Source organism: Antechinus flavipes, chromosome 4 (assembly GCF_016432865.1).
Source record: "Antechinus flavipes isolate AdamAnt ecotype Samford, QLD, Australia chromosome 4, AdamAnt_v2, whole genome shotgun sequence".
Lineage (NCBI taxonomy): Eukaryota > Metazoa > Chordata > Mammalia > Dasyuromorphia > Dasyuridae > Antechinus > Antechinus flavipes.
The window spans coordinates 182,260,447-182,279,662 of record NC_067401.1 but is presented as its reverse complement, the minus strand read 5'-3'; the positions used below and the strand labels follow the sequence as shown (position 1 = coordinate 182,279,662).

Here is a 19,216-nt window from a genome sequence, read left to right as displayed (position 1 = left end):
ATCCTGTGGGTTCCAGCAATTCTATTTCTCACTAGTTCTTTTGCTCAGAACATGAAAATCCTGGATAAATTACTTCAAAAGTATGAATTAGTTTCACAAGACAGAATTATGATGAAAACAGAAACCTAGGATATATAGCACAAAATCAGTATTGTAAAGATTTGATAATACTTCCTCTTTCCTCTCAATAAGTCACCTGTCACATACATTCACAGAACCACTGCAGGTTTTGCTGTTTAGGGGTTTTTCATTTCTGTAAAAAGTTCAACCTTTAATTGTAAATTCCTTGAAAAATATTGCACTAGTTTTATTTTTGTAAGATGATAGAACAATCACTCAGATTCTAGGTTATTTTCACTATTAATAATTTATAGTCTCTTCAATATTAGATTTTAATCTATAGAACACCAGAAAACTGACTGAAAGGAATGTACATTGCATTGATATTGTTGCATTATCTGGAAGGCAAATAATTTTAAAGATATGAAGTTATTTTAGCTATTTAATTGGAGAGAAATTAAATAGCTTTAATAGGAGAGCTATGTATTAGAATAGCCACAATGAATATTTCAACCTGCATCTATTTATCAAATACAAATTAAAAAGAGAAAGTCAAGCTGATTTGGGGTGTGATGTGGATAAAAATAATCAATTATTTAGCTTAGCCTTTTTTTTTTTTTTTTGGTTCATTTGTTGCTAACTTAATTAACTGACTGATCAATTTTGTCAGAATGTTCAATCCAGTCCGTGTGAAAGAAGGTATTGTTTTTAGAGTGAGAAGAAAGAAAAAAAAAAAACCTTTAACTACTGAATTTATTTAAAGTACTATTCTCATCATTCAGACAGATTATTTCTCTAAAGATAAAAAAGCTTGTTAAATTCTCTGGCAAATCTCATCAGTAGTGATAATAGAGAAGGATGGAGGATTCAAGCCAATCAAAACTTTATCCCAATGTTCAGCCTAGCTTATCTAAATTATGCATTTCACTTTGTGTCTTTTTTTGGTCTTGTGTCTTTTATATGGCAAAATGATCTTCCACAAACATGTACAATGTAGAACTATGGAATTTATAATTTATAAAGACCATCAATATCTCCATCACCAACACCAAGAAAGAAAGAGACAGAGGAAGAAGAAAATGCACATTTCCGAAGGACTAAAACTCAAGGAGAAGCAATTCGAAGAATATTCTAAGACATATTTGGATATATCTCTACACAGAATATGCCCAAAGAACTTCATATCTTTTCTAGTTTTGTCTGCCAAAGGAAGAGAGAGAATGAATACCCAAGACTACAAAAGCGTTGTGTATTCTGTGCAAAAATAGATGATTAGCGATCTAAGGAAGGCACAGTTTCCCCAAAACCACCTACCCCAGTTCTTGAACTGAATGTTCCAGGTTTTGTTGGGTTTTTTTTTTTCAGGAAATTGTTCAAATGACTGTGTCTACAAGTAATAAAACACAAACTATTCAACAATAACATGACACAATTAATCAAAACCAGACCCCAAATGTGTGTTCATGGTGACTGAAGAATCTGTAATGTGTTTGAGAGAATGCAGACATAATGGGAGACTAGAAACTCAAAAAAGGAAATACCAAAAAAACAAAAAAACAAAACAAACCCCCAAAACTGTAGATACGCAGTTTGTTGTAACTTTTAATCCTAACTCTAATTTTTATCAGCAATTTCTAAAAGAGTACATCCACTAACTATGAGGTAGAGAAAACTTAAAATATTTCTTAAATATTACTATTTTACAGGATTTGAAAATTGAGGCATGGATGTCTGCAATGAACAAAGATTGTGTATACCTGTAGAAATCAGTATGTTAATGTGAGTATCTGACGTTAGAAAAAGCCTTTGTTTTGGCTTCAATCTTTAGCCTCAAAATTTTCAGTCAGATTTGCCAGATTTCTCTTCTCACAGTTGAAACTTTGAGTTTTAATAGTAAGTGAGAAGTTTAGGCCTTGATTATGTCAGACCTAAGTAACTTCCCGGAACCCTATTTATTTTGGTTTGGTTGGAAAAGGGAGTTATTATTTTGGGGGGGATCCGGTTAAATTTTTACATTTTCAAAATTCCTGAACTTTCTTCCACTAAACTTTGCCTATGTAGAGAATAATTAATCTGAATTTCATCATGTTTCTTCAATTAGTAGAAACATACTGCAAACAAAACAAATTTCGTTTTTAAAAAGAAAAAGACCAACCAACAATGAATTAAAAGGTCATCTATGCTACGTATAGACCCAAACTTAAACTAAAAATCGTCTTGTATATTGTTTATAGGATTTTCAATCTACCTCAGATTTCTCATGTGGGAAATGGAATCAAAGCAAACTAGTGAGGCCTAGAATTCCTTTTATCCTCCCATCAGAGAGGGTAGTCAACTCATTATTCAAATGGAGGTCGGCACTAGAAAATATTGATGTGTTCTAATATCAGACCTTTAAAGCCAAACAGATATAAAAGTAATACAAGCATTTTCATTGGGGTAAACTCTGGGACGGTAAAATCGGGAATTACCGAATAATTCCTAGAAGGGAACTCTTGCCTGACAGTGATTATTTTTTCCCCTTCATGGCTTTTCTGAGGGTTTTTGGCAGGCTCAAAATTTGGCGGGCACACACACGTGTCAAGTAAACATCAGTGAATTCTGTCCAGTTCCTCTTATGTCCTGAGGGCTCTAGTTTGAAGTACACTTTAGCCTGCAGGCATCTGATCAAGACTTTTTCTTTTTTTTCTCCCTAAACTACGTTCTACCTCACCTAGCGCTTCACAGCTCATGTGGTGGAAGGATGCCACCGGGTGGGAGCGGGAACCGGTCTCAGGCACCAGAAACCTGGGACCTAGTCGAAGTCCTCTCGGCTCTAATGCCAAGCGCGCAGTTCACTCCATAGAAGATAATTCCCTGCTCCAGACAAGGTGGAGAGCGCAGCACTGTTCCTACCCTCTGCACCCGCTCTTCAGCTCCTCAGACTCTAGATGTTCCTTTCATGCCTCAGTTGATTTTTGCATCCTAGGTTACCTGACGCCGCCCCTCCACTTTCGTTTCTCTCCCATCCCCAACCCAGGCCCAGAGCCCCGAAGTTCCCGACAGCAGCGGGGCGCACAACTCACCCACGCACTCGTTGGCTTCCCGGGCAGTGGCCCGCTGCCAGGGTCGGTCGTAATGAAATGGCTTACAGCGGTCGCACTCTGGTCCAGCCGTATTGTGCTTGCAGTCACACACCAAGCTGTCGTCGCGGTCACGAACACAGCGGGCCGCATGGCCGTTGCACTTGCAGCGGCCGCCCACCTGCAGGTCAGAAACAGCGTAGAAGTAAGAGTCTCGCGCCAACTCTGAGTCATCTTCGTTCTCATCGCCAAAGGTGTGTAGCCGATTGAAGGTCACGCGGATGTCTGTGGCCGTCACCCAGTCCTGCAAGACGGGAGAGTTATCAAAATCGTGCGCAGAGGGCCGCCCGTCCAGAGTGCTGAAGGCAATCAGACCACCGGACAGCGGGCGCATATCTGTGTGTGAGTCGGTGCATACAGCCTCTTGCTCGTTCTGCTTGGTAATGGGAGCTCGATGGGGGCGGTTATACATCTTGCGGCACTGCGTAGAGTAGAACTGGAAAGGCACCCAAGTGCGCCCATAGTCCATGGACTTATAGATTGCCATGGACTCGGGCCTTGGTGAGCAGAACTGGAGACTCACGTAGGTGACCTCAAACTTCTTGCCCAGGGAAAGAGTGAGTGTTACATTGTGCGGGAACTGCAGGTAGTTCTCGGATTGCCAGCAGGTCAGGTTGTGCGGGTTGTTGAGATCAGTGAGGAAAGTGGGCGGGTGCGCTTTTTTGGGGTCAGAAGCGTTGCAGAGGTGGCAAGAGCGCAGCCGCTCCTCTCCGCGCTCCATCACCACGCAGTAGCGGGCTGGGGGTCGCCCGCAGGTGCTGGACACTTTCACATCCTTGCCAAAAGCCGAGTTAACGAAATCCGGGATGCAGCGACGGGGGTGCCCATTTTCGTCAGAGCAAGGGTCAGGCTGCGCTGCCTGGCCCGAGAACATGCTGAGCCCCGGTCCCCCGCGTACGGCTTCCACCAGGCACGCCACAGCTGCCAGAGCTGCCAGAGCCTCCCACATTCTGAGCATCATGCTGCGTTCGGCTAGCCTCAGGCTTGGCCGCTGACCTGTCCGCCTACTTCGTAAGTCGCCTGTGGAGAGAGAAGAGAGTGAACCCGGACTCAGTGAGGCGGCCGGGTGCCCAGGAGCCCCAGGTGGGGCGGTGAAACCAAGCGCTGACCCCCAGGAAAAGCGGAACCCATCGGTCTATGACTGAAATCCTCCCGCATATCACCCTCCAGAGCAAGGCAAGAACATTACCCAAATCTGCATTCCCAGCCCATCCTAGTTTTGTCAGAAGCTTGAGAAACTAAGTGGCCCCTTTAACCTCAAGAAGCAAAGTCCCCCAAAGCTAGCCCATCCCCCCTCCCCCACCTAGAAGATTCTTCAGTCAGAAGCGCGGCGCCAGGGGAAAAGATATCGCGCAGCCCTAGATGCTGGGCGCATCTCTTTTCCGCACCCCGCTATTCCGTCCCCGTCTTTGGTCAAGGAACACGCGCTCGGGACTTTACCTTTGTAGAGGGGGCAAAAGAGAAAGAAAAAGTTTGGATGGCTCCGGAATGGGAGCCGCGTCTGTGGCTGCGGTGTGCTTGGAGCCCGCTAGAGGTAGCGTTCTCAGACTGGGTTTGCCGGTTCCATACCCTGCGCCTCTGTTGCCCTGCCTTTAGCAGTCCCACTCTCCCCGCCGCCTACTCTGTGAGTGACGCGACCGCCCGGATACCGCTGCTCCCGCCAGAGGTCAGAGTTATGACACTCCCCGCGCCTGTAGCGCAAGCACACATATACATACACACACACGCGCGCGCGCGCGCGCACACACACACACACACACACACACACGCACATACACACTTACATTCACACTCGCAGCCAGTAAAGAGGCTTTGCTGCAGTGGCAGCACGGGATGGGAGTCGTGGGCGGAGGGAAGAGAGGGTAGGGGAGGGAGTTGAGGAGGAATGACGGGCGGAGCTGGGAGAGCGGGGAGGTGGCCAATTAAACTGTCCCAGAATCTGATTACACTGTTGCAAAGTCTTAAATTCCGGGAAAGAAAAAAGTTATAGAAAAGATTGGAGTTTGAAAGAGAGGAATCGTGAAAGAGAAACCCAGCAAGAGTGTGTGAGAGGCAAACACAATGAAAAAGACCAAATCACAATGGAGAAACACAAACACGCACACATACGCATGCACACACACACACACACACACACACACACACACACACACACGATGGAGGGAGCTGGAAGGGACCCAGACTGGTAGGTAGATTATTATATGAGTGTGTACCCATTTGTATATTAGACAAGTGTGAGATGGATATCCTCATAGATTTTTTACTGATCACAGAATCCAAGATCACAGGATTTTAAGCTAAAAGTGACTGTAAAAGTTCAACTAGCCCAATCTCTGTAATCATGTTACAGAAGAAAAAAATTTTGAATCTCAAAGGAGCTAAATTATTTACCCATGGTCAAAACAGGTCTTTCCAGATCGACAACGGAATGATTTAAATAAGCAAATTCGGGAATGATTAATTTTCCTGTTTTTACCTTCAGCACATATATATTCTTACCTCAGCACCCTATAACAAGACCAGTAAAGCCAGTGGACAAAGCGGGGCTGTTTGATAACAATGATGATTTGGGTTCAAGAACATACCAGCACTCTGTACTCAAATTGCTGATTGATGCTCAGCTATTTCTCTCAGATCCATCTGTCAATCCTCACCCTAACAACCCCATGCTTGCTGTGTTTAATGCTAGTAAAACTGAGGGACATTTTAAGGATTGCCTCTGTGTGTATCTGTTTTACAGCGAACGTGATTGCTACTTCTTGCTGAGGGAAAGTAGTATGTGAAGAGTGACTGAAGTTGAGATGTGGTTGTGGGCGAAAGTTAAATCTACAGATCTACAGATCACTATTGCATGTAGACATTAGTCTACAGGTAGCAGTAAGGGGAAAGTGATCCCCAATCCCAATATTCTCTTTCCTGACTCCACTAAGTATCTGAATAGTGAAGTTAGGATTGTTTTAGCATGGGAAAGCAACAAATGAATGAAGATAGCAACTTTCCCACTGAACAAAAGGGCTTTCTTCAACCACCATCTCCCTACTTTCCATTAAGTTTTCTAAGGATTTGTTAGCATTGGATTCAATATATATATTTATTAAGGGCCTATCATGTAATAACTACTGGAAATTGAGCACTGAAACTTAAGGGACCAAAGATACATTTTGGTCTCTAAATTAACTGATTAGCAATTTGAATGAGGCATGGGTAGAGGGGGGAAGACATAACAACAAAAACAATAATAATTTATGGAGCTAAAGTTTTATTGGTATTGAAAATTCCTAGTCAAGAAACTTCCTGATGCAGGTCTGCAAAGTCTCTTAAAATGTTGCCCAGAGCACTGAAAAATTAAATGATTTGCCCAAGGTCATACATCCACAAGGTGTCAAAAACTAAATTTGAACACATCTTCTCACCTCAAGAGGCCAGCTCTCTATGATGTTAAGATGCCTTTTTAAAAAAAGCAGATGTTTATGAAGTGTGTTGTAGTAACAAAGTATATTACATACTTTATATTTCATTTGATCATGAAATATTGAAATAATATTTGAAATTTTGAATTGTATTGAAATATGAATCATGAAAATATCCAATGCTCATGAAATATTGAAAGCATTCTTAGATCAATTTCACAAGCAGTTGAATAAGAATATAGAATTGAGGACAAGTAACAATGGATGTTCCCAAGCTAAGAAAGATTTTCAGTAAAAGAACTTCCTTGAGGGCAACTAAGTGAAAAAGTGGAGAGAGTCTGTGCCCTCAAGTCAGGAGGACCTATCCAGCCCTCCAGAAGGAAGGCTGACACTAAATTACTAGCTGTGTGATCCTGGACAAGTCATTTAACCCCATTGCCATAAAGAAAAAAAAATTCTGAGGAGGTAAGAAAAAAATAGCTGACAGTTCTTCTGTCTGAAAATGCATATGTGCATATTTATATGTGTGAATGTATGTGCATGTGTGTGTAACTACAATCAGAAGATCTATGTTATCAGGTTCATTCTTTATTCTGCTGTGTAACTTTGGGCAAATCGCTTCATTTCTCTGAATTTATATTGCTTTATCTGTGAAGATGGAAGTTGGGAGAGAATATATGACGTCCAGTATTCTTTCTAGCTCTAACATCATTTGATTCAGTGGAGTAAAGACTAGGCCAGTTGCCTCAGGATGCCACTAGGGATTATGATGTTTAGAATTGGAAGTTCTAATATCATTTAATCCAAGTCCATTCCTTTATAGTTGAGGCCCAGTTCACACAGTTTCCAAACAATAATCTGTACAAAAGAGTTCTGGCTCCAAACCCAGGAATATTTCCACTACACCACTAACAGAGCTGGCTTAAAGTATATGTTCAATCTTGTTGCCTAAGAGATCAGTTATTCTTGGAATCCTCTGATATATTCTAAAGAAGAAATTTGTGTCCCTTCAGTATGGACTGAAAATTGTATTCTTGAAAATTTCAAATTGTTCTTGTTATTACTTTTCACTATTGTAACATATTTTCTATATGTCATGGGAAATAGAAATCTCTAGCATTAAAAATATGTGTATTTATAAGAAAAGTAATATTCAAAAATGTGCCTCCATGAATCCCACTATATTCTTCATTGTAGGTGGCTATCTATTTTACCTACACTTTGTCAGGTTTTGCTAGCCTGCTTCCTCACCTTCCTGTTTTGCTTCTTTCTCTTTGTTCTTCTCAAAAGCACTGAAAGAAGTAATAGCAGCCTCTTGGATATTAAAAATTTCATAGCAGGAAAGGTAAAGGTAATGGAGTTTTAGAAAAAGGGTGTTAGATCAAGTTTTGTATTGAAGTTCTGTTTACTCAAGTGGACAGTATAGTACTGGATAAATATTTACTTCACTTCCTCTCTGTGTCTCACTTTCACCATTTATAAAATGAGTATAACATAATCCATTGCCCCTAACTTCTCTTTCAGCTTTAAATCTATTATTCTATGATCTTATTCTGGTCCTGGCTCAATTAGTTCCTGTGTACCAATTGCATAGTAGATATTCATGTAAACTCTTTAATCTCAGTTTAACACACTATGATTTTTACTGAATTTAAGAATAAGTTGAATGATGTCTAAGAGATTATCTAATCCAGCCTTCTACCCAGTTAAAAAAAAATCCTTTCTTCCTTTTCCCTGACAGGTTCATCCCATCACAGATCATAGCATTTGCAAGTTGGAAGGGACCTTAGTGGCCATCTACTCCAATCCATACATGAAAGGAATGGCCACTATAAAGTATCCAACAAGTGGTTATCCAGACTTTGCTTGAAGATCTCCAAGGATAGGGGACCTTTCCCCGACTCCAAGGCAGCCCATTCCACTTTAGGACACTCTCATTGTTATAAAGATTTTCCTGACAACAAGCCCAATCTAGCTTCTTAGAAATTTCCACCCATTGCTATTGGTTCTGCTCTTTGAGGACAAACAGAATAAACCTATTTTCTCCTCCACATGACAGTCCTTCAAATACTTTAAGACAGTCATCATGACTTCTCTGAATCTTCTCCTCTCCAGGATAAACATCACAAGTTCCTTCAGCCAATTTTCATATGACATAGTCTTTCATCATGCTAGTTGCCATCAAATTTAGTAATATCTTTCTTAAACTGTGGTACCCAGTACTGAACATAGCACTTCAGATCAGTCAAATTTGATTGGAATGCTTTGAATAATGGGAAGCCATTTCCTTGTTAGACATCTCTAATTGTTAATAAATCTTTTCATATATAAAGTAAAAAATCTGCCATCTTTCATCAAAATGAGAGCTGCAGCAAAGCACAATTCTGCTCTTCTTTATATTTGACAACAAAATATAATAGAAAAAGCATAAGAGTTAAAATTAAAAGATCCGGGTTCAAGTTCTGGTTTTCCTATAATTCAATAAATTCTCTTTAGCTTATGATCTTTCTTGATTCAGTATCTAAATCTATAAAATTATGGAGTTGAATTAAATAATCCCTATTGGGGATAGGATAATGGGGGGATGGATAAAATGGAATACATTTTAGTATTCCAACTTGAAAGGTCTTCCTCTGGTTTAAACTATTTGAAGATTCTTCTCTTGCCTTCAACTGTTTTGCTTTTGTTTTTGTTTTTTTGCATGATAGAAATGCCTTATTCAAAAAATCAGAAGAAATTCAATAGATACACTATGTTAAGATTCATGTCAGGGAAAAGAACCTTAAGGTGGGAGACATGAGGAAAATCAATGAAAATCACTTGGCTTTCCTGGACTAGACTTAGATGGTCTCCAAGGTTCCTTCCAGCTCTTGAGTGATGGTACTCTATAATGATGAGAGGAGAGAGACAGAAGTGTCAACAAGTTAGGCGCATTACTGGAGTTCTCTGTCAACATCAGGGCAATTGTTAAATTTATGATTTGCCTCAATAACAATGTAATTCTGAAAAAAAAAACTGGAAAAATCAGAAGAGGAACTATTATGCTGGAAATAATTCTGACCAAGAAGGAATTGGTTGCTGAAATAGAAATAATGGAAAACTTTGTGAACAAGAAGTCTCTTCATCTTAAATTCATGAATGAGGAGAGGAAAACTGGTCACAATCCAACCCTAGATTTGGGAGAGTTAATTCAAGGGGTTCAGAGAAAGTATAGGTCGATCCAGTGACCTAATGTTTTGCAAGGGAAGTTGGCTCAAGAGAGAGAGGAAATTCTCAAAAATGAAATTAAAAAAAATAGAAATTACTCCAACAAGGAAAAAAGGGAAAGTCTTATTTTTAAAAGATACATATAGAAAACAGAAGCAATACTACAGGATGAATACTACAGAGTAATGAATAATAATGGTGTTAATTTGGAAAGAACAGCAAAGAAGACAGAGTAGGAGGAAACAGTACAATCTATTTCTCTCACACAACCTTTCCGACAAAAATTAAGAAGGAATACTATATCAAGTATTAATTGGAAAATCCAAGGAGAAATTACAATAGGAGGAGGGGATTTCCATTTAAAGGAAGCATAAGAAGACAGGTTTGTGGACACTGAAAAGGGAATCCATACAGGAGGGCTTATTTAGGAGGGTTTAGAATAGCTGGAAATGGGAACATGAACCAGAGGTAAATGTGTAGCTCTTTCTCTCTGATCCCAGATCAAAGTTATGGATTAAGGCTAGCAGTTATCTACTGTAGTTTAAGCCAGAAGCAAGCCTGCATCTGTGTAAAACATTCAGATCAGAATTAGGAATCTGAGAGGTTCATTCAAGAAGGGCAATGATCTTTCATTCTTAGGGCACTGAAAGTTTGCAGCTCAGTGGACTGAGTTGGTATCCTGATCTGGTATCTTCCTACTTTCAGGGAACCAGAAAGAAACCATTCCAATTTGATATATCTCATTTCTTCTTGTAGGGGATCAGGAAGATAGCATTTCATCATACACTAGTCTTCTGACCTGACTTCTTTCCATCAGTGAAGAATCCAAGAGATTCTCTTCATTCTTTGCTGGTTTCCTGAGCTAGCTTCTTCCCAATTAAAAGATACTCTTCCTGCTTTCAGGGAATAGAGACACTCCATTCCTTTCTGCTACCTCCTAGCCTGGCTTGCCTGCAGGGAAAAAAGTAAACATTATACCATTAGCTCCCTCCACTGGTCTCCTTGCCTGAACTGCCAAACCCTGTGAACAAGTCCTTAGTAATATTAATTAACCCTCATGAATTTATTCAGCAATATTTTATCACACTTTTTCTCAGTCATACTTTGTCCATCCCAGTGATCCTGAACCCCAAATTGTCATCAGACAAAACCTTAATCTCCACCTCTAATTGATCCCTTTTTTCTATTCTCATCAACACAACACCCCAATATTCCATTCTAAATGGAAACCTTCTGCCTTCTGGTTTCCCTGACTTCTTTCAAGTCCCAACTAAAATCTTCCTTTTACAGGAAACTCTTCAAGGGCCTTCTTAATTCTAATCCCTTAATTCTGTTAATTATTTCCAATTTGTTCTGCATATAGTTTATTTGTATATAGTTTTTGCATATGGTCTCTCCCAACTCTCCAAGAAGTTTATCTTTTTTTGTGTCTCCAGTGCTTAGCACAGTGTCTTGCACAAAAGAATTATTTAATATATGCTTATTTACTGACTGAACTTAGAACCCCAATATCCAGTCTTTGTTTTTATCATGACCTCCAAAGCTTTAATCCCTCAGTTTTTTCTCAAGCCATCACCCCTGCAACTATACACTAACATCTCCTCTTGAATCCATTGTCCCTATATGCTAATACTGATTTCCCTGCCAAGACTTAACCTTGGATTGATCCTACCATGGCATTTCCTTTGCTCCTATTGATGTACAGCTGAACAGTGTTGGAGAAAGTCATAAACCTTTCTGAATAGATCCAGTATAAATTGATGTTAACATGCTCTCAACTTGGCCCTTGTTACAGCAAGACAATCCTACTACTTTTTTTTAAAATTTATTCACTTTTCTACTTATCTCAGTGGCTTTTCTAAATTTTTCATTCTTCTTCACACTTCTCATGGCTCCTTCTCACTCCTCTTACTCTCTCATCTGAGAACTTTGCCTGAAAACATTGAGGCAATTTGTTAGGAGCTCCCTTTTCTCCCCTTTTCTGCAGTTTGCATCTTACAGATTCCTTCTATCACTATCTCTGCTTCTACCCCTATTATATAAGGAGATGGCTCTTTACCTTGTGAAAGCAAGCACCTCTGTTTTCAAAAGTGATCCCATTCTATACCATTTTTCTCCAGCAGATTTAGCCCTCTCTCATCTTTACTCTCTCATTTATCTTCAATCTCTCCTTATCTACTGGCCATTTCTCTACTGCCTAAAAACATGACCAGGTAGGGAAGTGAAAAAAAATAACCATTTTATAGTATTTACTAGGTGTCAAACACTGTGCTAAGTGCTTTTGTATAAATATTATTTCATCTGATTTTCACAATAATTCTATAAGGTAAGTTCTAATAATATCCCCATTTTACAGTTGAAGAAATTGTGATAGAGATCAAATGATTTGCATGGAGTCATACAACTAGTAAGAGTAATAGAAAAGGCCAAATTTGATCTCATCTTTCTGACTCCAGGGTTAGTGCTCTATTCACTTGAGTTACCAGCTTCCGTGCCTTCATTATCAAAAAAATCCTCACTTGATCCTTCTCTCCTCACCTTTGTTGACCAAATGTTTTGAAAAGATAATTTATAATAGATGTCTCTACTTTCTTTCATTATCCTCTTAACTCTCTACAATCTGTCTTCCAGCCTTTTCATTCAATTGAAACTACTCTCCCCAAAGTTGCCAATGATCTCTTTTTAAAAATTTTCATTAAATTTTTTAATTCAATATTATTTTTGTTTTAATTTGAATTTTTTCTATTCTCCCTGTCCATTGAGAAAAGAAGAACAAAACCTGTTATCCCCATATGAGACATGTTTTTATCAATCTGTATTCTCAGTCCATCACCTCTCACTCTTTAGAGGTGGACAGCATGTTTTATCGTGAGTCTTCTGGAATTGTGGTTTATTATTTTGTTGATTAGAGGTCCCAAGTCTTTCAAAATTGTTTGAAATTATAATTTTGCAGCTATTAAATAAATTTTTTAAAATTTCTATTCATTTCACTTTGCATTAATTCATACAGTCTTCCCAGGTATACTGTATAATTACTATCAAATTCAGAGACCATATTTTTAAAATCATTCCCCAATTCATGGGCAGATCAGTTTCCAGTTCTTTGGGATCAAGAAAAGAGCTGCTTTATTTTTTGTACATTTAGGAAAATGTATATTTGTACATTCCTCTTTCTTTAATCTCTTTGGGATATAGCCTTAATAACAATATGCTTTATCAGAGGGAATATGTAATATAATAACCTTATGCACATGCCTCCAAATTGCTTTCCAAAATGACTAGACTAATTCACAACTCCATCAACAATGCTTTTGTTACAAAACAATTCAATGTTTCCCCATAGCTTCTCCATCACTGGCCCTTTTGTTGACTTTGCCAATCGGATGGATATGAGCTAGTCTTTCAAAGTTGTTTGAATTGTATTTCTCTCATTCACAATTCAGAGAATTTTTTTCACTTGACTTTTAGCCATTTGGATTTTTCCTCTAAAAACCATTCATACCCTTTGACCAGTTTTTATTTGGGGAATAGCTCTTTAAAATTTGACTCAGTTCCACATATAGCTTAGAAATGGAACTTCTCAGAGAAATTTGCTGCAATTCCCCCAGAATTTGTTTCTTTTCTAATTTAAACTATATTGGTTTTGTTTGTAAAAAAAATAATAATTTTATATAATCAAAATTGTTTATTTAACTTCCTGGCAATCTTTTTACTTCTTATTTGATCACAAATTTTTCCCCTCTCCATAGATCTGAGAGATATTTTCCCTCATGATCCTCTAATTTACTTATGTTGTCACCTTTTATATTTGTCATTAACTCATTTGAAACTTATCTTGCTATATGCTGACAAATGTTCATTTATACCAAGTTTCTGTCCTACTGCTTTTCATTTTTGCTAATACCCTATGTCAACTAGTGAATTTTTTCCAACAGCTAGGATCTTTGAGTTTACCAGATATTAAGTTACTATATTGTATAGTTTTCTGTTCCACTGATTGACTTCTCTATTATCAACTATCAAATGGTTTTGATGATTATGGTTTTATAATAGAGTCTGAGATTTGAAATAGCTAAGACCTCTTCTTTCCCACTTTTTTCATTAAGTCCTTTAATGTTTTTTTGACATTTTACTCCAAGTAGTGTTTTGACTATATTCTCAAAATATCGACATATTATTTTATTTGTTGTCTTTATCTTTGATGGAATTATTGTTTCTGTGCTTTTGTTCTTTGATCTGCCCATTCTTTGGGATTAAGTTATTTAGTTTTCAATTGCTTCAAAGACCCTTTATTGAACATAATTTTTATTGCATTTATGTTTGGCAAAAGATGAATATAATAATAATTATCATTATTATCATATTTAATCTTTCTACTTTTCTGCATTTGTCCAAGAGGTTTTTATGCTCTAATATAGGCATTGGTACTTTTTCTGTAAAGGACCAGATAGTAATGTTTTAAACTGTTTTTTTGCTAGGAGGCAAAAACAACAGAAGAGAAAACAAATTTTCACTTTTTTACTGATAAAATTTAAAATGTAATGATAATAATTTAATACAATATTTTATATTGCAGATCTATTCATGAGAAGAGTAAAATCTTTTGGGGGGGGAATATCATTTCACTTAATTAGAATTCTTAGTGTTTTCTATCATCACAATTGAGAGCAAATGTTCATCTGTTAATGCTAATATGTAATGATATTTTACATTTTTCATTTTTGAAAATGTCTTTTCACACAAATAGGTATTGCCAAATAATAATGTCAATCCATGAACATATGATTTTAATAGAACAACATATTCATTGCTTGGAAGGCATTTATAGAATTCTATTAATTTCTTCTCTTGATATTTGCCTCTTAGCATGTCATTACATTGCAGTTTAAAAACTTTCAATGAATGGTTAAGTGGAAACTGTTTTATTGCATGATTGAATGGATTTTGAACTATTTCATGTGATGACTGCATATTTTAAAATCAGCCAGAGTCAGGAATTTAGGTTAAGGGAAAATCCTTGATCTTTATTCTTTGTGGAGGTGAAGGGGGATGGTGATAGAAAGTGAGAGCAGCTGCGACTCAAACCCAGCCAGCAGTCTCTCTGCCTCTCTCTCCAATGATCCCTATGTCATTTCCCATACAACACCTCAAAACTTGCACAGAGAGTAGGTGGGGGCCATTCTTTCTTCAAGCATATATTAATAGAGTATGGTCCACATTACTATTTAGCCTCAGGTGCTTGGGACCTCAGTGCATCATTTTGAGCTTCAGCCCATTACATCTCCCGCTTTCTTTTGTTTTAGAACACAGGTGGTCATGCCATCCCTGACTTTTCAGGGAGGTCATAGCCCCCAAGGGGAGGTGATCACACCCTCCCTGACTTCTCAGGAAAGGAGATGAAAGCACTGAAAAGGAGGTGATCACACTCCCCCTGACATCTCAGGAAGGGAGATGAAAAGCACTAAAGGGAAGTGGGGGTTGCTAGCGTGTTTCTGGGCTGAAGGGCCTTATTAGAAACAGGTATGCACAAACCCATCAGCATGGGAGGTATTACACAAGCACATAGCAATAACACAGAGGCTATTAGTGATGACTCTCCCCACACTCAGTGTAGGCTCGATGTGGTGTAACAAACATGAATTGTACATGCAAGTAGCAGTATAACAAACAATATAAATCAACATGGTGTTGTAAAAGATTGCCAGAAATCCTAGAAGGAGGGTATATAAACAACAGTCACATATACGCCTTTTTCAGCAGCCAAGAGATATTCCAAAAACAATCTATTGTCCATTGCTTCACATGTCAGGGAATCCAATGATCCCCCGAAGTTTTTGAAATCCTACAATAGTCCTTTTATGTGTTAGGGAATCCAACGATTCCAGCAGATTTTGAAGTCCTGCAACAGTCTTATCATTTCTCAGAAAATCCAATGATTCCTGAGGGCTTTCAAGTCCTACAACAGTCTTATGTCTCAGAGAATCCAATGATTCCTGAGGGCTTTCAAATCCTACAACAATTTTATGTCTCAGAGAATTCAATGAGTCCTGAAGGTTTTCAAGTCCTACAACCATCTTATCATGTCTCAGGGAATCCAATAACTCCTGAGGGTTTTGAAGTCCAACAGTTTTCAATGTCCATGAGTCAAACGCCATGACTGCCATGCTTTTTCAGTGGTGATCACAATCAGCGACAGAACCACCCAATATTTCTTGGGTCTTCTCTTTCTTTTCAAGGGTCTGCTCCATCTTTCTGCGATGGACAAGGTGAATATGGCTTGTTGGCACCCATTTGATTCCTTCTTCACCTGTAGAGACACAAGCAAACCCTCTCCCCCAAGCAATTAGCCTATCTGATCCCTTCCATTCACCACTTTCTGGGTCTCCACATCACCTGGCCATTATCTAAAGATAGTGGAGCCGCTTGCACTGGACACTGCCCTTCTAGTGGGTTATAAAACCTGTCTGCCAGAGGCAGTGCATCTTTGTCAAAAATCAAGAAGTTAATAGTATAAAGGGTTAGATTTAGAAGTTCTCTAGGGTTACCTGTGGCTCCTCCTTTCTTTTGTTTTTGGAGGAGCATCTTAATGTCTCTGTTTCTCCTCTTACTATTGCCTGTCCTTGAGGATTAAAAGGTATGCCAGTGGTGTGTAAAATCTTACACTGTGCACAAAAGTGTTTGAAATATTTAGAAGTATATGTAGGACCATTGTCTGTTTTTATTGCTTGTGGCACACCCATAATTGCAAATGCTTGTATGAGGAATTCAGTGACCATTCAGACTGTCTCTTTTGCTGCTGGTATTGCAAAAATGAATCCTGAAAAAGTGTCTACCACAATGTGGACAAAAGACAGGCGACCAAAAGATTTATAATGGGTCACAACCATTTGCCAAATTTCATTGGGTCTCAAACCACGAAGGTTCTTCCCTGGAGGCAGTATAGGAGCATGGAAAGGAAGGCAAGCTGTACAGGCTTTTACTATGCTCCTACCTTCCTCTCTTGTTATTCCAATTTGTAAAGGTAAAGCTCGAGCAGCCTGACGATATTTAGAATGAGATTCCTGGGCTTCTTGGAATAAAGGAGTATTGACCAACATAGTTAGAAGGCTATCTGCCTTTGAATTACCATCAAAAATGGGACCTGGAAGTCCACTATGAGAGTGGACATGCAAAATATAAATCTTACCTGGATGCTTTCTCACTTGCTCTTGAAGTTTCTTAAAGAGCTGATATATATTAGAGGCTGCAAATTTTATTTGGGCTGTGGCAATTCTTTGTACCACACCTACTGAATAGGCCTAATCAGATATTATATTTATGTCTCCTGGATAATAAGTAAGAGCTAGAATGATTGCATACAATTCATTCTGCTGAGTGGACTGAAAAGGAGTTCTGACTACTCTCTTTATAATTAAATCATGAGAGTATACAGTACAAATATTATGTTTGGATGCATCTATAAAGATGGTTGGTCCTTTAAGAGGAACTTTAGAGACTTTTTCTTCAAGAATCCATCGCCAATTGTGTAATAATCTGGTTATCTTTAATGGACACCCATGTGTAAAATTTGGAGCCATGGCTAATAAAATTTGCCACTCTGGGATGGTCTCATAGCACACATTAATTTGTGTATTGGTATAAAAGGTGTATATCTTGTCAGGTCTTGTCCCAGATAATTGTACTGCTTGCTTAATGGCCTTTAATAAAATTCTAGCCACAAGCACTGGGTAAGGAGTAAGGCTTTGTTTTGGTTGTGCCAGGAGGTTCACCCATTCTATCACACTGTCTCCTTGATGAAGGACTGCCGTGGGTGCCTCTTGTGTAGCAAAAATGGATATTTCCAAGGGTTTTTGAGTGACTCTTTCAACCACATTGGATAAAGCCATTTCAACTTCTCTCAAAGCTTCTTGAGTTTCTTTTGTAAATTGGCGTGATGAATTTAAAGCACTGTCTCCTCTTAAAATATCATATAATGGTTGCAATTGATAGGTAGTCAAGCCTAACACTGGTCGCATCCATTGGATATCTACTATTAATTTCTGAAAATCATTTAAGGTGTTTAGCTTCTCTGTTCTTAAGGACAGTTTTTGTACTGTAAGCACCTTAAGGTATACTTCATATCCTAAATATTGAAAAGGAGTATGTCTTTGAATTTTTTCTGGAGCTATGTACAATTTGTAATTCTTTAGTGTTTCTATGATCTTTTGTAGACATGCTTCTAACATTTGTTCCTCAGGGGCAGATCCTAATATATCATCCATATAATGTAATAACATAACTTTTGGAAATGTTTTCCTTACTGGAGTAAGAGCAGCAGCAACATACATTTGACACATAGTAGGGCTGTTTTTCATTCCCTGTGGCAAAATTGTCCATTCATATCTTTTATAAGGCTCAGCTAAGTTAATGCTGGGCACTGAAAAGGCAAATCTTTTCATATCTTCCTTATCTAGAGGGATAGATTAGAAACCATTCTTAATGTTTATAATCCAAAGAAGCCATTCTCTAAGCAATTGTACTCAATTAGATAGATAGATAGATAGATAGATAGATAGATAGATAGAAGTCCAGGCTGAGGAGTTCCCATAGTTTCCATCTGTTCATTCACCTTTCTTAAATCAATCAACATCCTCCATTTTCCAGATTTCTTTCTTACAACAAATACAGGGGAATTCCAAGGACTTAGAGAAGGTTGTAAATGTCCTTGGTCAAGTTGCTCCTGTACTATATCTAATAAGGCCTGAATTTTATCACTAGCTAAGAGCCACTGTTCTATCCACACTGGTGTATCAGTTTCCATTGAATAGGAACAGATGAGAGTGTTGGCAGGCCTTCAACAGCAGCCCTGCCTAAAAAAACGAAGTACTCATTTGTAATCCTAACTGTGGTAAACTGTCTCTTTTCCACAGATTGATGGGGATTTTTTCAACTAAAAAAGGAGTAAAAACTCCTGTTTTGCCTTCAAAAGTCCATCTCAAAGGGGTAGCACTAACTTCAGCTGCTATTGATCTTCCTATGCCAGACATATAGGTGTCTGCCTTAATCTTTGACCAGTGACTGGGCCAGTTGGCACCTCTAATGACTGTACGATCAGCACCTGTGTCTAGCAATCCTTCCAGTAATATGCCATTTACATAGAGAATGAGCATAGGTTGGTCAGCTGTAACTGCTGCAATCCAGAATATTCCTGCATGCTTTTGCTTGGAGTCAGAATCTGGGTCACTATCACCAGATTGATTATTAGGAATCTGTATCAGTCAACCTGATGCTACTACTTCTCCTGGGTGATAAGTCACACATTGTCTACCTGTATTAGTGACTGGGATATTACCTACACATTCCCCAGTTTCCCACATCAGTGTGTGGATGGATACTGTTTTGTACATACTCTCAGGAGATGAAATGGTCAAGCCTACT

At 38.6% G+C, this 19,216-nt stretch overlaps 1 protein-coding gene across 1 annotated transcript in view; it reads right to left on the bottom strand.

The window, feature by feature from the left end:
• Window positions 1-4,718, bottom strand: part of NTN1 (netrin 1) — a 526,534-nt gene extending 521,816 nt beyond the window's left edge. Inside the window, exons 1-2 of the mRNA XM_051995696.1 lie at window positions 4,623-4,718; window positions 3,126-4,202 (exon numbers count right to left, since the gene is read on the bottom strand). Of these exons, the coding sequence (XP_051851656.1) occupies window positions 3,126-4,143 (1,018 nt within the window). The 5' untranslated portion in view covers window positions 4,144-4,202; window positions 4,623-4,718. The remainder of the gene's footprint in view (window positions 1-3,125; window positions 4,203-4,622) is intronic.
• Between the last annotated feature and the right edge of the window lie 14,498 nt (window positions 4,719-19,216).